The sequence below is a fragment of the Peromyscus californicus genome, unplaced genomic scaffold (assembly GCF_007827085.1).
Source record: "Peromyscus californicus insignis strain IS unplaced genomic scaffold, ASM782708v3 Scaffold_14__1_contigs__length_90479793_seg_2, whole genome shotgun sequence".
Lineage (NCBI taxonomy): Eukaryota > Metazoa > Chordata > Mammalia > Rodentia > Cricetidae > Peromyscus > Peromyscus californicus.
The window spans coordinates 10,374,908-10,389,865 of NW_026294436.1; the positions used below are offsets into that span (position 1 = coordinate 10,374,908).

Below are 14,958 nucleotides of genomic sequence, written 5' to 3' on the forward strand. Positions count from 1 at the left end.
CACACACACACACACACACACACACAGAGTGACAAATTAGTTACATAATTAAAATGTCTAAATAAAGTCAGGGCAAACCACCATTCCAAGTACGTGAATCATATGTATTAATGGAGCACAATGGAGACATGGAACAAAGTGTGGGATCCATTTCACTTAACCTGTAAAGAGGGCACATCATAGGCTGAATTACTATGAAGAAGGTAAGTCACTTTCCTAAAGACCTGCAGCAAGTAAGTGGCAAGCTAGACTTTGAACAAAAGCAGGCTAAGCTCCAGAAGAGTCATCCTGTATATACGGTAAACACAAGACACTTTCATATTTTTGTGTGCCTATTAAGGCCCTGAACATAATTCTGGATAATATTAGGCATTTTGGATCAATATGCTACCAGGCTTCATAGTAAATCAGTGACTAATAAGCCTCAGGCACTCAAGGCTCAATCAGCATGACATCATTTACCATGAGATGTTAAGGGTCATCATGCTGAAGTCAGTACCATCCTGATCTCACAAAAAAGCATGAATAAATTCAGTTGTTAGGCTCAACATTCTGCAACTTAGGTTTCCTAAACACAGTCTTGCTTTCTCTGGCCACAAGTCAAGGAAAATGAAATAAAAGGGTAACACAGACATTACCAATTACTATGTGTTTGTTTATTGTAAAAATACCGATTGGGGGCATAGTGTTTCAATAATTACTAAACAGACATACACATACCAAGATGCCTGGTGTCACCATTCCCAGTAACAGAATCAGATTCATTACAGGATTGAAGATGTACCAAAAATTTAAACATTCTCATACAATATTCAGTGATGGTCTCCATAAGGAACCCGTATAACTGACAGCTCCCAGTTGTGGTGAAGAGTTTTTAGCTATCTACTTGACACAAACTAGAATCACCTTGGAAGAGAGTCTTAACTGAGCAATCATCTAGATCATGTTGGCCTCTGGACATGTCTATAAGGGATAGCACTGTTTGTTGATTGATGTGGGAAGATCCATTCCATCATGGGCAATACCATTCCCTAGGTAGGGGGTCTTGAACTGAATAATAGTAGAGAAATTCAACAAAGCAGAGACAAGCAAGCAAGCAAGCATACATGGATGCATTTCTCTTTGCTTTTGTCTTTGGATGTAAAACAGGTAGCTGTTTGAGTTATTGGCCTTGATTTCTTCATAATGATGGCTGTAATTTGGACTTATTATCCAAATATACCATTTCTTCCCTAAGCTGCTCTTCCTCAAGACATTTTATCCCGACAACAGAAATGAAATTAGGACACTAGTTAAACAAGAATAATTCTATTGTTCATTTAACAAATTTGTCATCTGAGGCACAAGAGTGTAATTATGAAATCTTTAGATCCATTTATTTCAATAAAAAATAAAATACTTACATTATTAAGAGAAGAGCATACTGGTTTTTCTCCATAAAATCTTTGGGAAAGGACAACTGTAAAGGAAGTTCTTTTAAAGAAAGAGCAAAATATTAAAGATGGAGAATCATTTAAATGTAAAAGTATAAGATTCAGAGAAAGCTGTTTTTGTAGGATGTAGCATGTGCCAAACTTTACCATAGTCATCAATGTGAAGTATTCTAATCTCTGACTTTGCGAGCTTCTTCTTCTGGATAGTTTCTTTCATCAGAGAGTTGCTTTCCAAGATGAAATACTCTGAAAACCAGAGAAGAAGTGTCTGTGGAGCACCCAGCCATAAGGTTCATCCATATCATTCCCTCCCCGCAAGGTTCAGGGACCACTGTGGGAGATGGGAAAGAAAGATTGTAAAAACCTCAAATCAAGGTAGCCCCAAATGAAAGTGTCATCTGGACATGACAGATGACAGAAACCTTTGCTCTCATGAACTCACAGCCTTGGTGAGTTCCTGGACAAGGTTAAGCCAGTGAACATTCCAGCAGGGAATGGCGAGGGGCTCAAAAATCCCCATTCATACATAGCCAGGGAGCTATTGACTGCTAGTGTGTGTGTGTGTGGGGGGGGGGGGGGATTTCTTCAAAGGTGTGGCCCTGGCTAGCTGATCATGCTCTAGTGGATATCTCAACACCCAAGAGTATATGAGTAACATAAAGTGGCCTTGGTGGATTCTAGAAAAAGAAAAGGCCATGAAGTTGAAGAGTAGGAGTTGGATTTGAGATGAGTTAGGGAGAGAACTAGGTGGGTTGAGTATAGTCAAAATACATTGTATGCATCTATGAAATTCTTCAATCATAAAACAAAGCATTCTGCAAACCCAAAGTGGCATATGAGCAGCTACCTTCCATTCAATAACTAGGACTCAATCCACTATCACAAACTATCACCAGGTTGCTTCTACTTGTCAGGTCTCATGGCATGCATTGAGGGAAATTTCTAGTTTGTCTCCTAAATCACAACAGAGGTCTTCCAACTGAACTTCTTCATTTCAGTGAATTTCCTCCCATTTGTTTCAGTACATCAGGGTTACCATTTACATTTCAAAATAAAAGTCTGATCATGCTACTACTCTCCTTTAGAGTATTTAAAAGATTGCAAAATTATCTAGCAATAAATGAGATAAAATTTGAATCATTTAGATACCAATATAAAAACTCAAGAGGAGAACAAAATGTAGTCAGTAGGAACAACGCTGAAATGACCTACACAATATCAGTCTCAGATGAGAATGTTAAAATTATAGCCCAACTGTTCAATAAGCTGGAAAAAGCACAAAATCATATTCCAAAATTAAACATGCAAAATATGAGATATGTGGTAATTATAGTCTAAGAGCAAAAATATGCAAGTGAGACCAATAGAATATGAGATGCTGCAGAAGACACGGGTGAACTGAAAATATAACAAAAAACTAACAATCAAACAAACATTTAAAATTTGACTGATGGTCTTGGGAGAAGGCTCAGCAAGTAAAGATGTATGTCCTCAAGCCTTAGTAGCTAAGGCTGATCCTAAGGACCTACATGGTAGAAAGAGAGAGCAAGTTGTCTCCAACCTGTACATATGTGCTATGTGACATGAGAATTTCACATAATAAACAAATAAATGCAATCTAATTTTTTAAAGTTGATTGACTACGAAAAACACATAAGTAACTTGCTAAATTTTACTTACGTTTTGTTTAATATAAAAATACATATGGGTAGACTTTACATACTAAAATAAGTGTGTGTGTTTGTGTGTAGATATCCCAGACATATATCATAGCTTTTATTTTAGAAGCCATATATTTTAACTAGATTCAATCCTAGGTATTGCATCAATGTTATTCTAATTTTAAACTACTTTTAAGCTTTATTATGTGTTATATATATTGGCTCATTTTAAAAGTTTGCTTTGTGATCTGTAGGTTTTTGCTTATTTTTAAATATGTTCTCATATAAAACTATGTCTTCTGCAAATAAAGAATAAAGACAGTTTTGCTATGATTAATTTTGTCTTTGTCCTGGCTGAGTCTTTGAACAGAATATTGTGGAGAAAAGATTGGGGAAAGCTAGCTTGCTTCCCTTGATCTCACAGAAACATCTGTCTTTCAGTGTTAACCTGATGCCAGCTATAGTATTTTTGTGGATACCATCATCAAATTTAGAAATTCCCTTTACATATTTTGTAGTGCCCATTTGAAATTGTTGTGATTGTATTATTAAATGTTTGTCAAATTTATCAAATGTCAATTTTCTAAATTCTTTGTGACTCTTGTATAAATATGGTGGATCACATTGACTAGGGGTATTTCAGCCACATGGAATAGGTAAAAATTGTATAATGTTAGTAAACATCATAAAATGTTAGTCTCTAAGTGTAATATCTAGTAAACTAGTTTTATAACTAAATTCCTGAGAATTTTTTTTCTGTTCTTTTCTCTCTCTCTCTCTTTTATTCTTGTGTGTGTGTGTGTGTGTGTGTGTGTGTGTGTGTGTGTGTGTGTGTGTGTGAGGGGTGCCATATCTATCTTGTAGAAGCCACAGAACAACCTCATTTGTTTCCTCGGGTGCAGTCCACCTTTGTGTTGTTGTTTGAGACAGGGTCTCTCATGGTCCACAGGGTCTCTTACTGGCCAGTGAGCCCCAGGGATCCTCCACATGCTCAGACTGGGATTAAGTGTGTCCCCACAATGCTCTGTTTTTCCTAAGGCAATTCTGGGGACTGAACTCAGGTCCCTGTGCTGGCAAGGTAAACATTTCACCAAATGAGTCTTTTCACCCAGGGTTGTTTTTGAAATTTTATTTGATTTGATTTTGAATTTGGAATGTAGGTAATAGATGGTATAGGTGTTCTTCCTTTCTAAGACAGGGTCTCATTATGTGCCCATGCTGGATTTGGACTCTTTTTGCAGCCTAAGTTTATCTCCACTCTGAGACTGTCCTACTTCTGCCCCCCCCACCCCAATGCTAGGATTAGATGTGTGTACTACCATGTATGACTGGGTCGCTATTTCTAGAACCGCTTGTGTAAGTTGGGTTGTACATTCACTCATTAAGCATTGTGTGGGATACATTAGTAAAGGCTTTTATTTTCTATTTGCATTTTAAATATATGGTTCCATGGTATGTGGTTTACTTCTTGTCTGATGAGACACATGTAGTTACATTTTATCACTCTTATATGCAATGGGGTGGCTATAACCCTTTTCTATTGTTGATAATTTCCCCCCTTATCATGAACTTTCTGCAGTTTGATTTTTCTGTTCATCAATGTGGTTTTTTTTAATTAGGATTTATCTTATTTGTATTTTTCTTCATTTTATATTTTTTAATAATATTTTTTGGTCATTTCTGACTATTATTTTGTAATCTATTTTTATAAGTCCTGTTGCCTTTCTGATCACAGCCAGATGCAGATACTGGCCCATCACCAACACAGATTCAATGACTGACTTCACGTACTTTTATGTAGTACTGGAAGTTTGGGTTTTATTTATTTATTTTTTGCTAATATTTTAAATCCGCAACTTTCAATACTTACTTTGATTGTATCCACTCTGCATTTTGTTTTCATTTCAAGTATTTTGTTTTTATTAGATTCCTTTATAGCCACATCCTATCTGCTCTACTGACCACCCTTGCATTTCCTATATTTTAATTATCTACTTATTGTATTGCTGTTTGTTTTGCTGCGGATGGAGCCCAGGAGCTCACACATGCCAGGTAAGTGTTTTTCCACTGGGCTCCATCCTCAGCCTCACAAATCAAGAGAAATGGTCACATTCTACCACAATCAATTCATTTCTGTGATGTGTTTATCTAAGTTATTCTATTATTAGTAAAAACTTGGGAGTCAATATTGGGATGCAAACCTGTTAGATCAAGAAAGCAGCGGAGAAACGATGGCTGACTCTTTCTCTCCACGTCCCAGATGGAAAAGACCAAGAAGTCTCCCTAAGCCTCTCCTTCTCTCTTTCTGTACCTCTCTATCTGGTCCTCCAAAATCTCTATGGCTCATTCCAATCAGCCAGTGGTGGACTCTGCCCCTTGATTGAAGGTTTAACTTTACTAGCATTGTAGGATTGTCAGGGCAAACAAATATCCCACCACATTTCTGTTTATTCAATTGAATTATGATTTCTATGTATGATCCCATTCCCAACAAATTTCTGCTTCTTAAATATTGTTCTCAATAACAAAGATTGTGGAGAATGTGCCATCTGACCTTCCTAAAACTCAACCACCTTATGATATTTAAATTCTACAACATTTTCAAAGAAGCCATCAAAACAATTTCATAATAAATATTTTAAAATGTGAATCCATATTTCAAATTTTTAATTATATTTCTATTGAAATATTCAGTGGCCCATGTATGTAGGCATGGACATACCAAGGCACACATGTGCAGGTCAGAAGACTTTTGGGAATCTTTTCCTTCCACCTTGTGTGCCTGGGGAATAGAACTTATGAGCTTGGCAGCAAGCACTTTTGCCCACTGGACAGTCTCACTGGCCCTAGAAAAGCAAATTCTTACCTTCTACAGTCCACTAACATTAACTATTTGTTTTCTAAACACTATTATTTAGGCACATTGAATAGATAAAACAATTACTTTTTACATGTACAAGGTGCCCATGTCACTTGACAATGTTAGTACAAATGGCATGACATTAAAGTTTGTTAAATATTTATCTTTATGCCTCTAAATACATATTATATCTAATATTTGTTTTATAAATGTGCAGTAGTTTATTGTAGTACAATTAATAATTAAGTAAATAAATACAAACATCGAGGGGGGACCATTGTGGGTGTATTTTAGCAATAATAAGTATATAACTTATTATAAATGACCAGTGGGGAAAAAGATAATTACAAGTAAACTAATTACATCACTATAACGGCATTTGGAATTTTTTCTATTAAATTAAATGGAATTAATTTACCCATGAAATAAATGTCTCTCTATGAGCACAGAGAACTAAATTGTAGTAAAAAAAACAAATTTAAGAAAGATTTAAAACATTTTAAAATAGTATCATCACACCATAAATTACAATAAATTCAGAAAATAGGTTTAGTACAAATGATTTGTTCTCAACAGATGATTTAAAGGTGAGGTAACCCTAAGACATTCAGTTAAGTGTGAAGATAAGGAAGCAAAGAGAAAATAATGAGAACAGAAAATTGAGAAGGGAATGAAAAGGTAGATGATAATAATTTAGAAAAGAATAAAAAGGCAGCAAGGGAAAGAGATGGAAGACAGAAAAAAGGAAAGAGGGAGGCTGGAAAGAAAGAGACAAAGTGAAAGAAACAGGCAACAGGGAAGGAACAGGCAGGAAGGGCAAAGGAAGTGACAGGAGCCTGTCCCATGATTTACCTACCAAAATCATGGAGGAGCTTAGCTCCCCAAATTATACATTAATGGGATTCAGAGGACAGAAAATGGTGTTTAAGGGGAAGCCTCCATAATGGAATGCTGTTGGCTGTAAGCAGAGCAAAGACACAGACAGACAGACAGACAGACAGACTATTGCCTGGTTTTTCTATGGGATGCATTGCTTGCCTAGGAACTGACAACAAAAGTGGCCCAACCCCAAGACTGGAGCTATGGGGTACACCTGCCTTGGATGCATCTGTGTGAATATGGACAGCAAAGAAGAAAGGATGTTTCAAACATTAACCATGTAGGAATGTGGTATTTATGCCACGTCTGAAGTTCATGGATATTTTAATGAAGAGTTTCTTCTTTATTATACATGGAATGTATGTTCAGTATAGAGCATTTGGAAAATATTAAAACTGTAACAACAATAAAATTACCTGAAAGGTTCCCATGTCAAACTAAGATCTCTGAATATCTGAGACAATTACCTTGTGTCTTGTTGTTTTGTTTTTGAGACAGAATCTTGTCATCCTAGTTAACTTTGAACTCACCTATGTAGCTAAGGATGATCTTGAACTTCTGGTCCTTTTGCCTATACTTCCAGAGTGCTTGGATCAGATGAATGAACCACCACACCCAGGTTATTTGGTTCCAGTGACTGAACTTGGTACTTTGTGTATGTGAAGAAGGTGTCCTAACACTTTAGCTATATCTTCTTGCAATTTTATATAATTTAAAATCATCGATATCTTTGTTTTACAAATTTATATTCAGATTTATTCCTTAGCTTTAACTACCAAAAAGAAAAATAAGATAGAAAAAAATGGAGGCTGATGATTTTATGTTCCTAAATGTTCATTTCTCTGTATATTTTTAATGGAAGAATATAAGAGCCTCTTCTTATAGTCATTATTAAAGTAAAGTTTTTGTGTTATTAATTTCTTAGGAAAGATATTAGATAATGTTTTATTTACTCTGTTTTCCATGTTGGTTAAATAGTCTTATTTTTCTTTTTCCAATTTTCTACTCATGCCATATTTTACTTCATGTGCCCCAGAGAGCAGTTAAGCCTGTCTCATAGATACTTTTGTTTTTTCAACTCCAGTCTCACTTGTCATCAAATAAAACTGTGGTCTTCTTAAATTATTATCCTTTAAAAGAAAAGCAAGCATCTGACCTCTGTTCATCCAGCCAACTAAAAATTGTACTTTTTGATCATGAAGCAATCACAGTTGATATCTTGGTGGGAATATTAGTAATATTTAGCAACTTATCCAGAGAAATGTTCTATAATTGCCAGTGATGTTATAAAAACAGCTTTGTAATAATGGAATAAAAATAAATCCATATCTATCTCATCGAGAATGTTCTTTGAGTCATCTTTTGACAGAGGTCAAATATGCAATGTGACACTAAGACCTGTCAACTATCAGATGCCATATGTCATAAAGATATCTCTTATTGTAAATGTATTTATTTGTTCTTTTGCTCCAATGAAAGTGATCCTCAGAGCTATTAATTTCAATGTTTCCTCTCTCAGAAGGTGATAATGGAGTCATTTCATACAATGATTCTGTATATGGAAAGTTAAAGTTTCTCTCTATTTGGGTAACTCAACTGAAGTTGTTATAACTATCTCTGCTTGGATGCTGCATTCATAAGTAGGCTCTCCAAAACTGATGCTCTGATTACTGAAATGCTTAACATTAAGTGAAGGCATGGGCTGCTTTTAGACATTTGCTATTTCTATGAATTATGCATATTATAGAATTTAATCAAAGTAGTAAGTAGGTGATTCCAATTTAATTCAATATAGAATATCTTAACTCTCACACGCGACCCTATATATGTGCAGAAATAAAAGGATTATCACTGTCAAAAATTAATTATCTTTGCTATGAGTAGAGAGCAGATTCAATCACTTACCACATCTCCTTTAAGATATATTTTGAAGATGAGGATAGAGGAGCAATGAAAAATTGAAATAGATGCTGAGCTATCTTTCAGCCATACAAGAAAACAACACAAATTCAGGATCTATCTTTGTGGGAGCAGGCGATGAATCTCTAAATAGTAGAACTGGATGAGCCTGGGTTGCCTTTCTTTTCTTGGAATGGCACATGTCCTCCAGTTTTTACATATTTCCATCTATAGCCCCTATCTAATGAAGATTGCTACTTCAGTAAATGTGACTCAGGATAAAACCCTGACAGAAAAGTATTCTAGGCTCAGGCTGCTTCGTTTGATTTCTGGCTCTATTAAGTATTAATAAAGCTCTGTCTAAGTCCTTTAATCTTGCTGTGACTCAGTTTCTTTATATGGAAAAGGAAATCATAAAACAAATTATCTCAGGATGTTCTCTGACTTGAATGATTCCTATGCACTTAATATTAAGATTATATAGCTTACGGGGCTGAAGAGACCGCTGAGGGGTCAAGAACTACTGTTTTTGTAGAAAACCTAAGTTCAGTTCCCAATACCCATATTATGTAGCTCACAACCACCTGTAAGTTTGCTTCTAGAGGATCTGGCACCCTCTTCTGGCCTCCATTGGCATTTTTACACACACAGCATACATTCACATCCACATAAATAAAAACAAAATTAAAAGATTATACAGCATATGATAAACCATTGGAGCATAAGAATTCTGACTTTGTAAATTTAGAAAACAAAAGAAGAAAGCAAAGATGGAAGACAGGGATAAAAAAGAATATAATACAAAAATTAATTCTAAGATCAGCTCAACTAGGGACTGGAAAGATGGTTCAGCAGTTAAGAATGCATACTGATCTTGCAGAGAACCTGAATTTTTTTCCTAGTACTCACACTGGACAGCTCACAACTGACTGTAAATCCTGTTCTAAGGGATCTAATGCCTTCTTTTAGCCTCCATGGGCACTTCTGCACTCATATAGTATAAATACATAATACATTAGGCATACGAATACACGTATGTACCATAAAATAAAAAATGAATCAATAAATCTTGAAAAAAGACTGACTTGATCATATACTTTTCTCATCCACTCTATTTCAAGTTCTTAAATACACAACCATCTTATCAGTGAAACTCTAGTCTCTACAGCTATTATTTGATAACATGGGTGGCCAGTCAAAAATAAAGTTGGCTGAATATACAAATGAATAATCAAGAATATTCACACATAAATGCATATGTGTGAATGTATATAATGACATCTGCATATCTGGTACAAATAAGATAAAATAAACCACATAAAATGTTGTATAATTTTTCCAAATATTTTATGACTATCTCCAAGCTTCATATTACATTAACCAATGGACTAAAAAATGTTTTCTGTGCTGGGCGGTGGTGGCGCACGCCTTTAATCTCAGCACTCGGGAGGCAGAGGCAGGCGGATCTCTGTGAGTTCGAGGCCAGCCTGGTCTCCAAAGCGAGTTCCAGGAAAGGCGCAAAGCTACACAGAGAAACCCTGTCTCAAAAAACCAAAAAAAAAAAAAAAAATGTTTTCTGTTTCCAGAAAGGAGAAACTCATGCCCCCACCCCCAAGGCAAATAAGTAAATAACATTTTCAATATAAAGATATACATTTATGACCTTTGAAGCATGATAATCTCTATAAAAGGTATGTTATGGAACATAACCTACATGAGGCTCAAAAATGATCCATAAACTCAAAGGCAAACAGGAGGGAATGGACATAGGTTTCAATCTTTCTTCATTGGTTGTAGATATAGCAGGTGTCAAGATCTAACCTAAGCTGTAACATGATCAACCCACTACCTTTACCGTTTTATTAACATACATAAAATCAACTTGAAGGCCTCTGAAAACATTATTTATGTTAAGGCTCCCTTTGAAGAAGGTTACAGAGGGCATGGCACCCAGAATTAAAACAAACAAATGAACAAATAAAAACAAAAATTTGCCTATGATCAAGGCCAAGCATAATTTCCCCAGCTGTCTTCCTTGACACTCACTTGATGGGTTGTCTGTACTGTGGAGGCTGACCACTGGGACCCTTGGACCTGGAATTTAAAAACACACACATATATATATAGGTTTTTAAAATCATGTAAGGTGGTTGGGAAGATGACTGAATGGGCAAAGGTCATGCTTATGAGCAAAGTTATGTTTCTCAGGAAGGCCATATGGCAGAATCTCCCCCTCCCCCGCCTTTTTTTTTCAAATGGAAGTACTTTACATCTAAAAATACAAAAACCCAGAATCAAAATAAACAGAATTCATGCCACTCATTACATTTCAAGGGGATGTATGAATTCCATTTCATATCTGAGAAGTACACTACCACATTAAGGAAAAAAGAGGCGTTTTAAAACATCTTTGCAAATTCTCTCTAAACATATCTATGTAAAAGTATGGCATGACGTCAAGAGACAAAAGAAGGAATAAGGGGCGGAGCCACTGCTCAGCACCGAATGAAGGAGAGCAGAGGAGGCAAGTTCACATAACTCCCCAAATCCTTGTATGCATGGGTGTGGGTATTCTGTGTGAACAGGTCAATCTGTGTGCAGGTAGAGGTCAAAGGACAAGCTGGGGCATGGCTCTTCAGTTACCATTCATCTTTTTTTTTTTTTTTGGATAATGTCTATTACTGGCTTGGATTTTGTCAAGTAGGTTAGACTGGATATAAGCCCCAGGTATCTGACTCTCTTCCCCAGCACTGGGATTAACAATGCATGCTGTCATACTGGACATTTTTTTTTTCCAGTGTGACTTCTAGGGCCCAAATTCAGGTCCCCATTCTCGTAAGGAAAGCATTTTACCAATGGAGTTGACTCTTTTGCCCCCATTGATCCCAAATCTCTTAACATTAAAACTACTGTTTAGGAGGAAGGCAGACGTTGCTTTTCTTAATAGACAAATTGTTACTGTGTTATGATTTTGTTAAAATAATTGTCCACCTCTTTAGATTCCACAGGTTCAGATGTCCCTATAGATTGTACATCCACTTTAATTCCTAAAGTTTTCTATTTGAGGGGACTGGAGAGATGGCTCAGCAGTTAAGGGCATGCATTGTCCTTGGAAGAACCTAGATTCAGTTTCCAGCATCCAAGTTGAGAAACTCACTATGACTTACTCCAGCTCCAGGAAATCTGAAGCCTTCTTATGGCCTTCTCTAAGTGAAATAAGCGTCAAATCAAAGCAAATATCTAATTTATAAACACCTATTAATAATGAAACTGTTCAAACCAAGTATATGCAGTGGGTCCCATGAACAGCATATACTATCTAACCTTCACAGAACAACAAGAAATGTTGGTTCATGGGGCTGAAGCTGGCATCAAAATATGTGCAATCATCTTTCATAAAGTTGCATGAGATGCAAACACGATTCAACAGTCCCTCGGTAGAAGCACTGGGAAAATAAAACAAAAATGAGAAATAATGTTAATATAGACACTTGAACTTCATGGCATCAACATTTAAATACAGTCAAAAAGAAAATTTGTCTCACAGCTCCCATAGAAATACTTTCTAACCTGTGATTCATCCAACACATGCAAAACCATGTTTCATGACTAACGTTATGACATATACATTTTTCTTCTGGGGATAACATTGAAATTATATGTGTGCATATAAGTTGTAGATGCATATAAATATAAATAAATTCCAGGGGATTCATATTATTTGTTGTTAACTCCATTTTTCCTTTTAATATTTATTTCATTTTTATTTATGTGTATGCCTATGTGTATACGTGCATGTATGTACCTGAGGAGGCCAGAAGAGAGTGTCTGAGTGCTGGGAACTGAACTCTGGCTCTCTGTAAGTGCAGTATAGACTCTTAACTGCTGAGCTATCTCCAGCCCCTACATTTTCTTCATAGGTATTTGTATGTACAGTCTAAAAGAGAACTTCCTCGTAGCATCACAGATAAAGCAAGCTTCAACAAACATCAGTTAAGAGATGAATAACTATATCTATAACTTTCCTCAAATGAAGTTCATAACTTTGCAACCTCAACAGTATAAACATTAGAATTCAGCATCTTAAATTTTTGTATCAAAGACGGGCACTGAGATTTTTACGTAAAGAAACCACAGTTGTGTATTGATAGTACGTAAAATACTACTGACGTACCAGATCAATGGGAAACCTTTTGTCTTTATTTTATGACAATGGTGCTTTGGGTAAGAAGGTATGAGAAATTCATTCAAGAATAAACCACATATTAATTCCTTTTATTTTATAAATAGTTCCGAGCACAATATTAGCCTAGTCAGCAGATGAAAACCTGTGCCTTCTTTACCCCCAAAAGGAGGAGTGCTCATGTTAGATGTCTTGGGGAGGTATCAGCAGCTAATGGCTCCTGAGGGAAGGAGAGACATTTTCTTGTGTGGTTTAGCCACTGAGGAGTTGCCCATGTTCCTATAAACAACCCTAAAAAAACTCTGTCTGTCTGTCTCTCTCTCTGTCTCTCTCTGTCTCTGTCTCTGTCTCTGTCTCTCTCTCTCTCTCTCACACACACACACACACACACACACACACACACACACACACACACACACACACGCACGGAAGTAGAAGGGAGACTTGGGATGAGGAATGAGGCCAGCAGGATCGGGAGGGGATAAGGTAAGTGAATATGATCAAAATATATACATGGATGAAAATGTCATGATGCCAGTATTATGCATAATTAATACATAGTATCCAAAAGCTTAGGCTTTGCCCTGGAGGAGATGGGAATGGGGGGGGGGGGGTTGGGGGGAAGGTGAGGGGGACGGGAGTGGGGAGAACAAGGGAATCCGTGGCTGATATGTAGAACTGAATTGTATTGCAAAATAAATTAATAAAAAAAAAAAAAGCTTATTTGAACAAAGTGTTCTCAAACACATTTTAGAATGGTTCGTAATTTTAGATACACATGAATGTGTGAATAAAAACCATATTGATTTTGATGCATAGTATATGACAGTCCTGGGAAAAAGAGAAGAGGTGTTAGAATGGACACACAGGTGAGAGAAGGAACTCAGGCTTAGTGTTATTTGTAGCCCTCAGAGCTGCAACTTTATACTTGAAATGCTGTGAGATCATCCCAATCCACAGACATATTAGGCACTTAAAAATTCACCCTTTGATGACTTGTGAGATAATCCCATAAATTTATTTGAACTATGGTTATGAATTTTTCCATTTAAATGATTTTTAGGGCAAGGTTCAGTCTTACTAAATATATTTACAGTGATGTTGAACCATTATTCCAGAGAGATTTAGCAGTTTCCGGGGTGCACATACTTTGCCAGTGGTAACAAGATTTGAAGTATTTCTCTCTCTCTGTCCTTTTCCATAAAGCTTTCACATCCAAGCTCTCTAGAGATTCACATTGGTATTTAAGACTTCTTTAGTATGTATGTATGTGTGATATGAATGTGTGTTCAAGAAAACTTTCCTGTGTTATGTTCAGGGTCCTAATGGTGATGTTGGGTGTCACCCACTATTTCTCCATTTTTTTTTGAGACAAAAATCTCTCACTGAACTCAAAGCTGGCCATTTCAGCTATGTTGCTGACTGGGAAGTTCCAGGGATCCTCCTGTGTTTCCACCCACCCAGCATTATGATCATAGGCATGCACCCACACATTTTATATGGGTGCTAGTGATCAGAACTCAGATCCGCATGCTTGTACAACAAGCATTAGCCTGTTATCTCCCCAGCACCCTTTACACTACTCAATATTCCTGAAACAAATACATATACAATGCTTTTAGACAAAAATACAAACACAAGATTTGGTAACAATTCTGATTCTTCCATATATTAAATCAACCACAGGCCATTTTTTTCCAGCTCAGGCAAGATTGTGATTGAGTTTTCTGGGTCAAACTCCATCTTACTGTCAAGCCAACTGGCACTTCATGAGCCATGTAAGAGGATACTTGTTAGCAATGTGTTCTCTTTATAGCACAGTCCACTGCACTAGTCCAGGTCATGGACTATTGACTGCTTAGGCCCAATCATGAGACAAGTAACCACACAGATCTAAGAAGTCAATGTTCCTCAAGTCACTTTTAGACTAATAAGAGCAAAGAGCCTTGAGTATGTTCATCCAATGACCTTGACCAAATTTGGCTCCAACAGATATTGCTTTTTTTTTAATGAAAGTAATAAAATATTGTTAAGTATTTCTAC

The 14,958-nt window shown here is 36.4% G+C and overlaps 1 protein-coding gene across 3 annotated transcripts in view; it reads right to left on the bottom strand.

Moving 5' to 3' along the window:
• Positions 1-14,958, bottom strand: part of Dpp10 (dipeptidyl peptidase like 10) — a 725,523-nt gene that overhangs the window by 34,210 nt on the left and 676,355 nt on the right. For all 3 annotated transcript variants that reach the window (XM_052736764.1, XM_052736765.1, XM_052736766.1), the window contains 4 exons: positions 12,057-12,178; positions 10,779-10,826; positions 1,581-1,679; positions 1,404-1,473 (listed from right to left, as the gene is read on the bottom strand). In XM_052736764.1, coding sequence (XP_052592724.1) covers positions 1,404-1,473; positions 1,581-1,679; positions 10,779-10,826; positions 12,057-12,178 — 339 coding nt within the window. The remainder of the gene's footprint in view (positions 1-1,403; positions 1,474-1,580; positions 1,680-10,778; positions 10,827-12,056; positions 12,179-14,958) is intronic.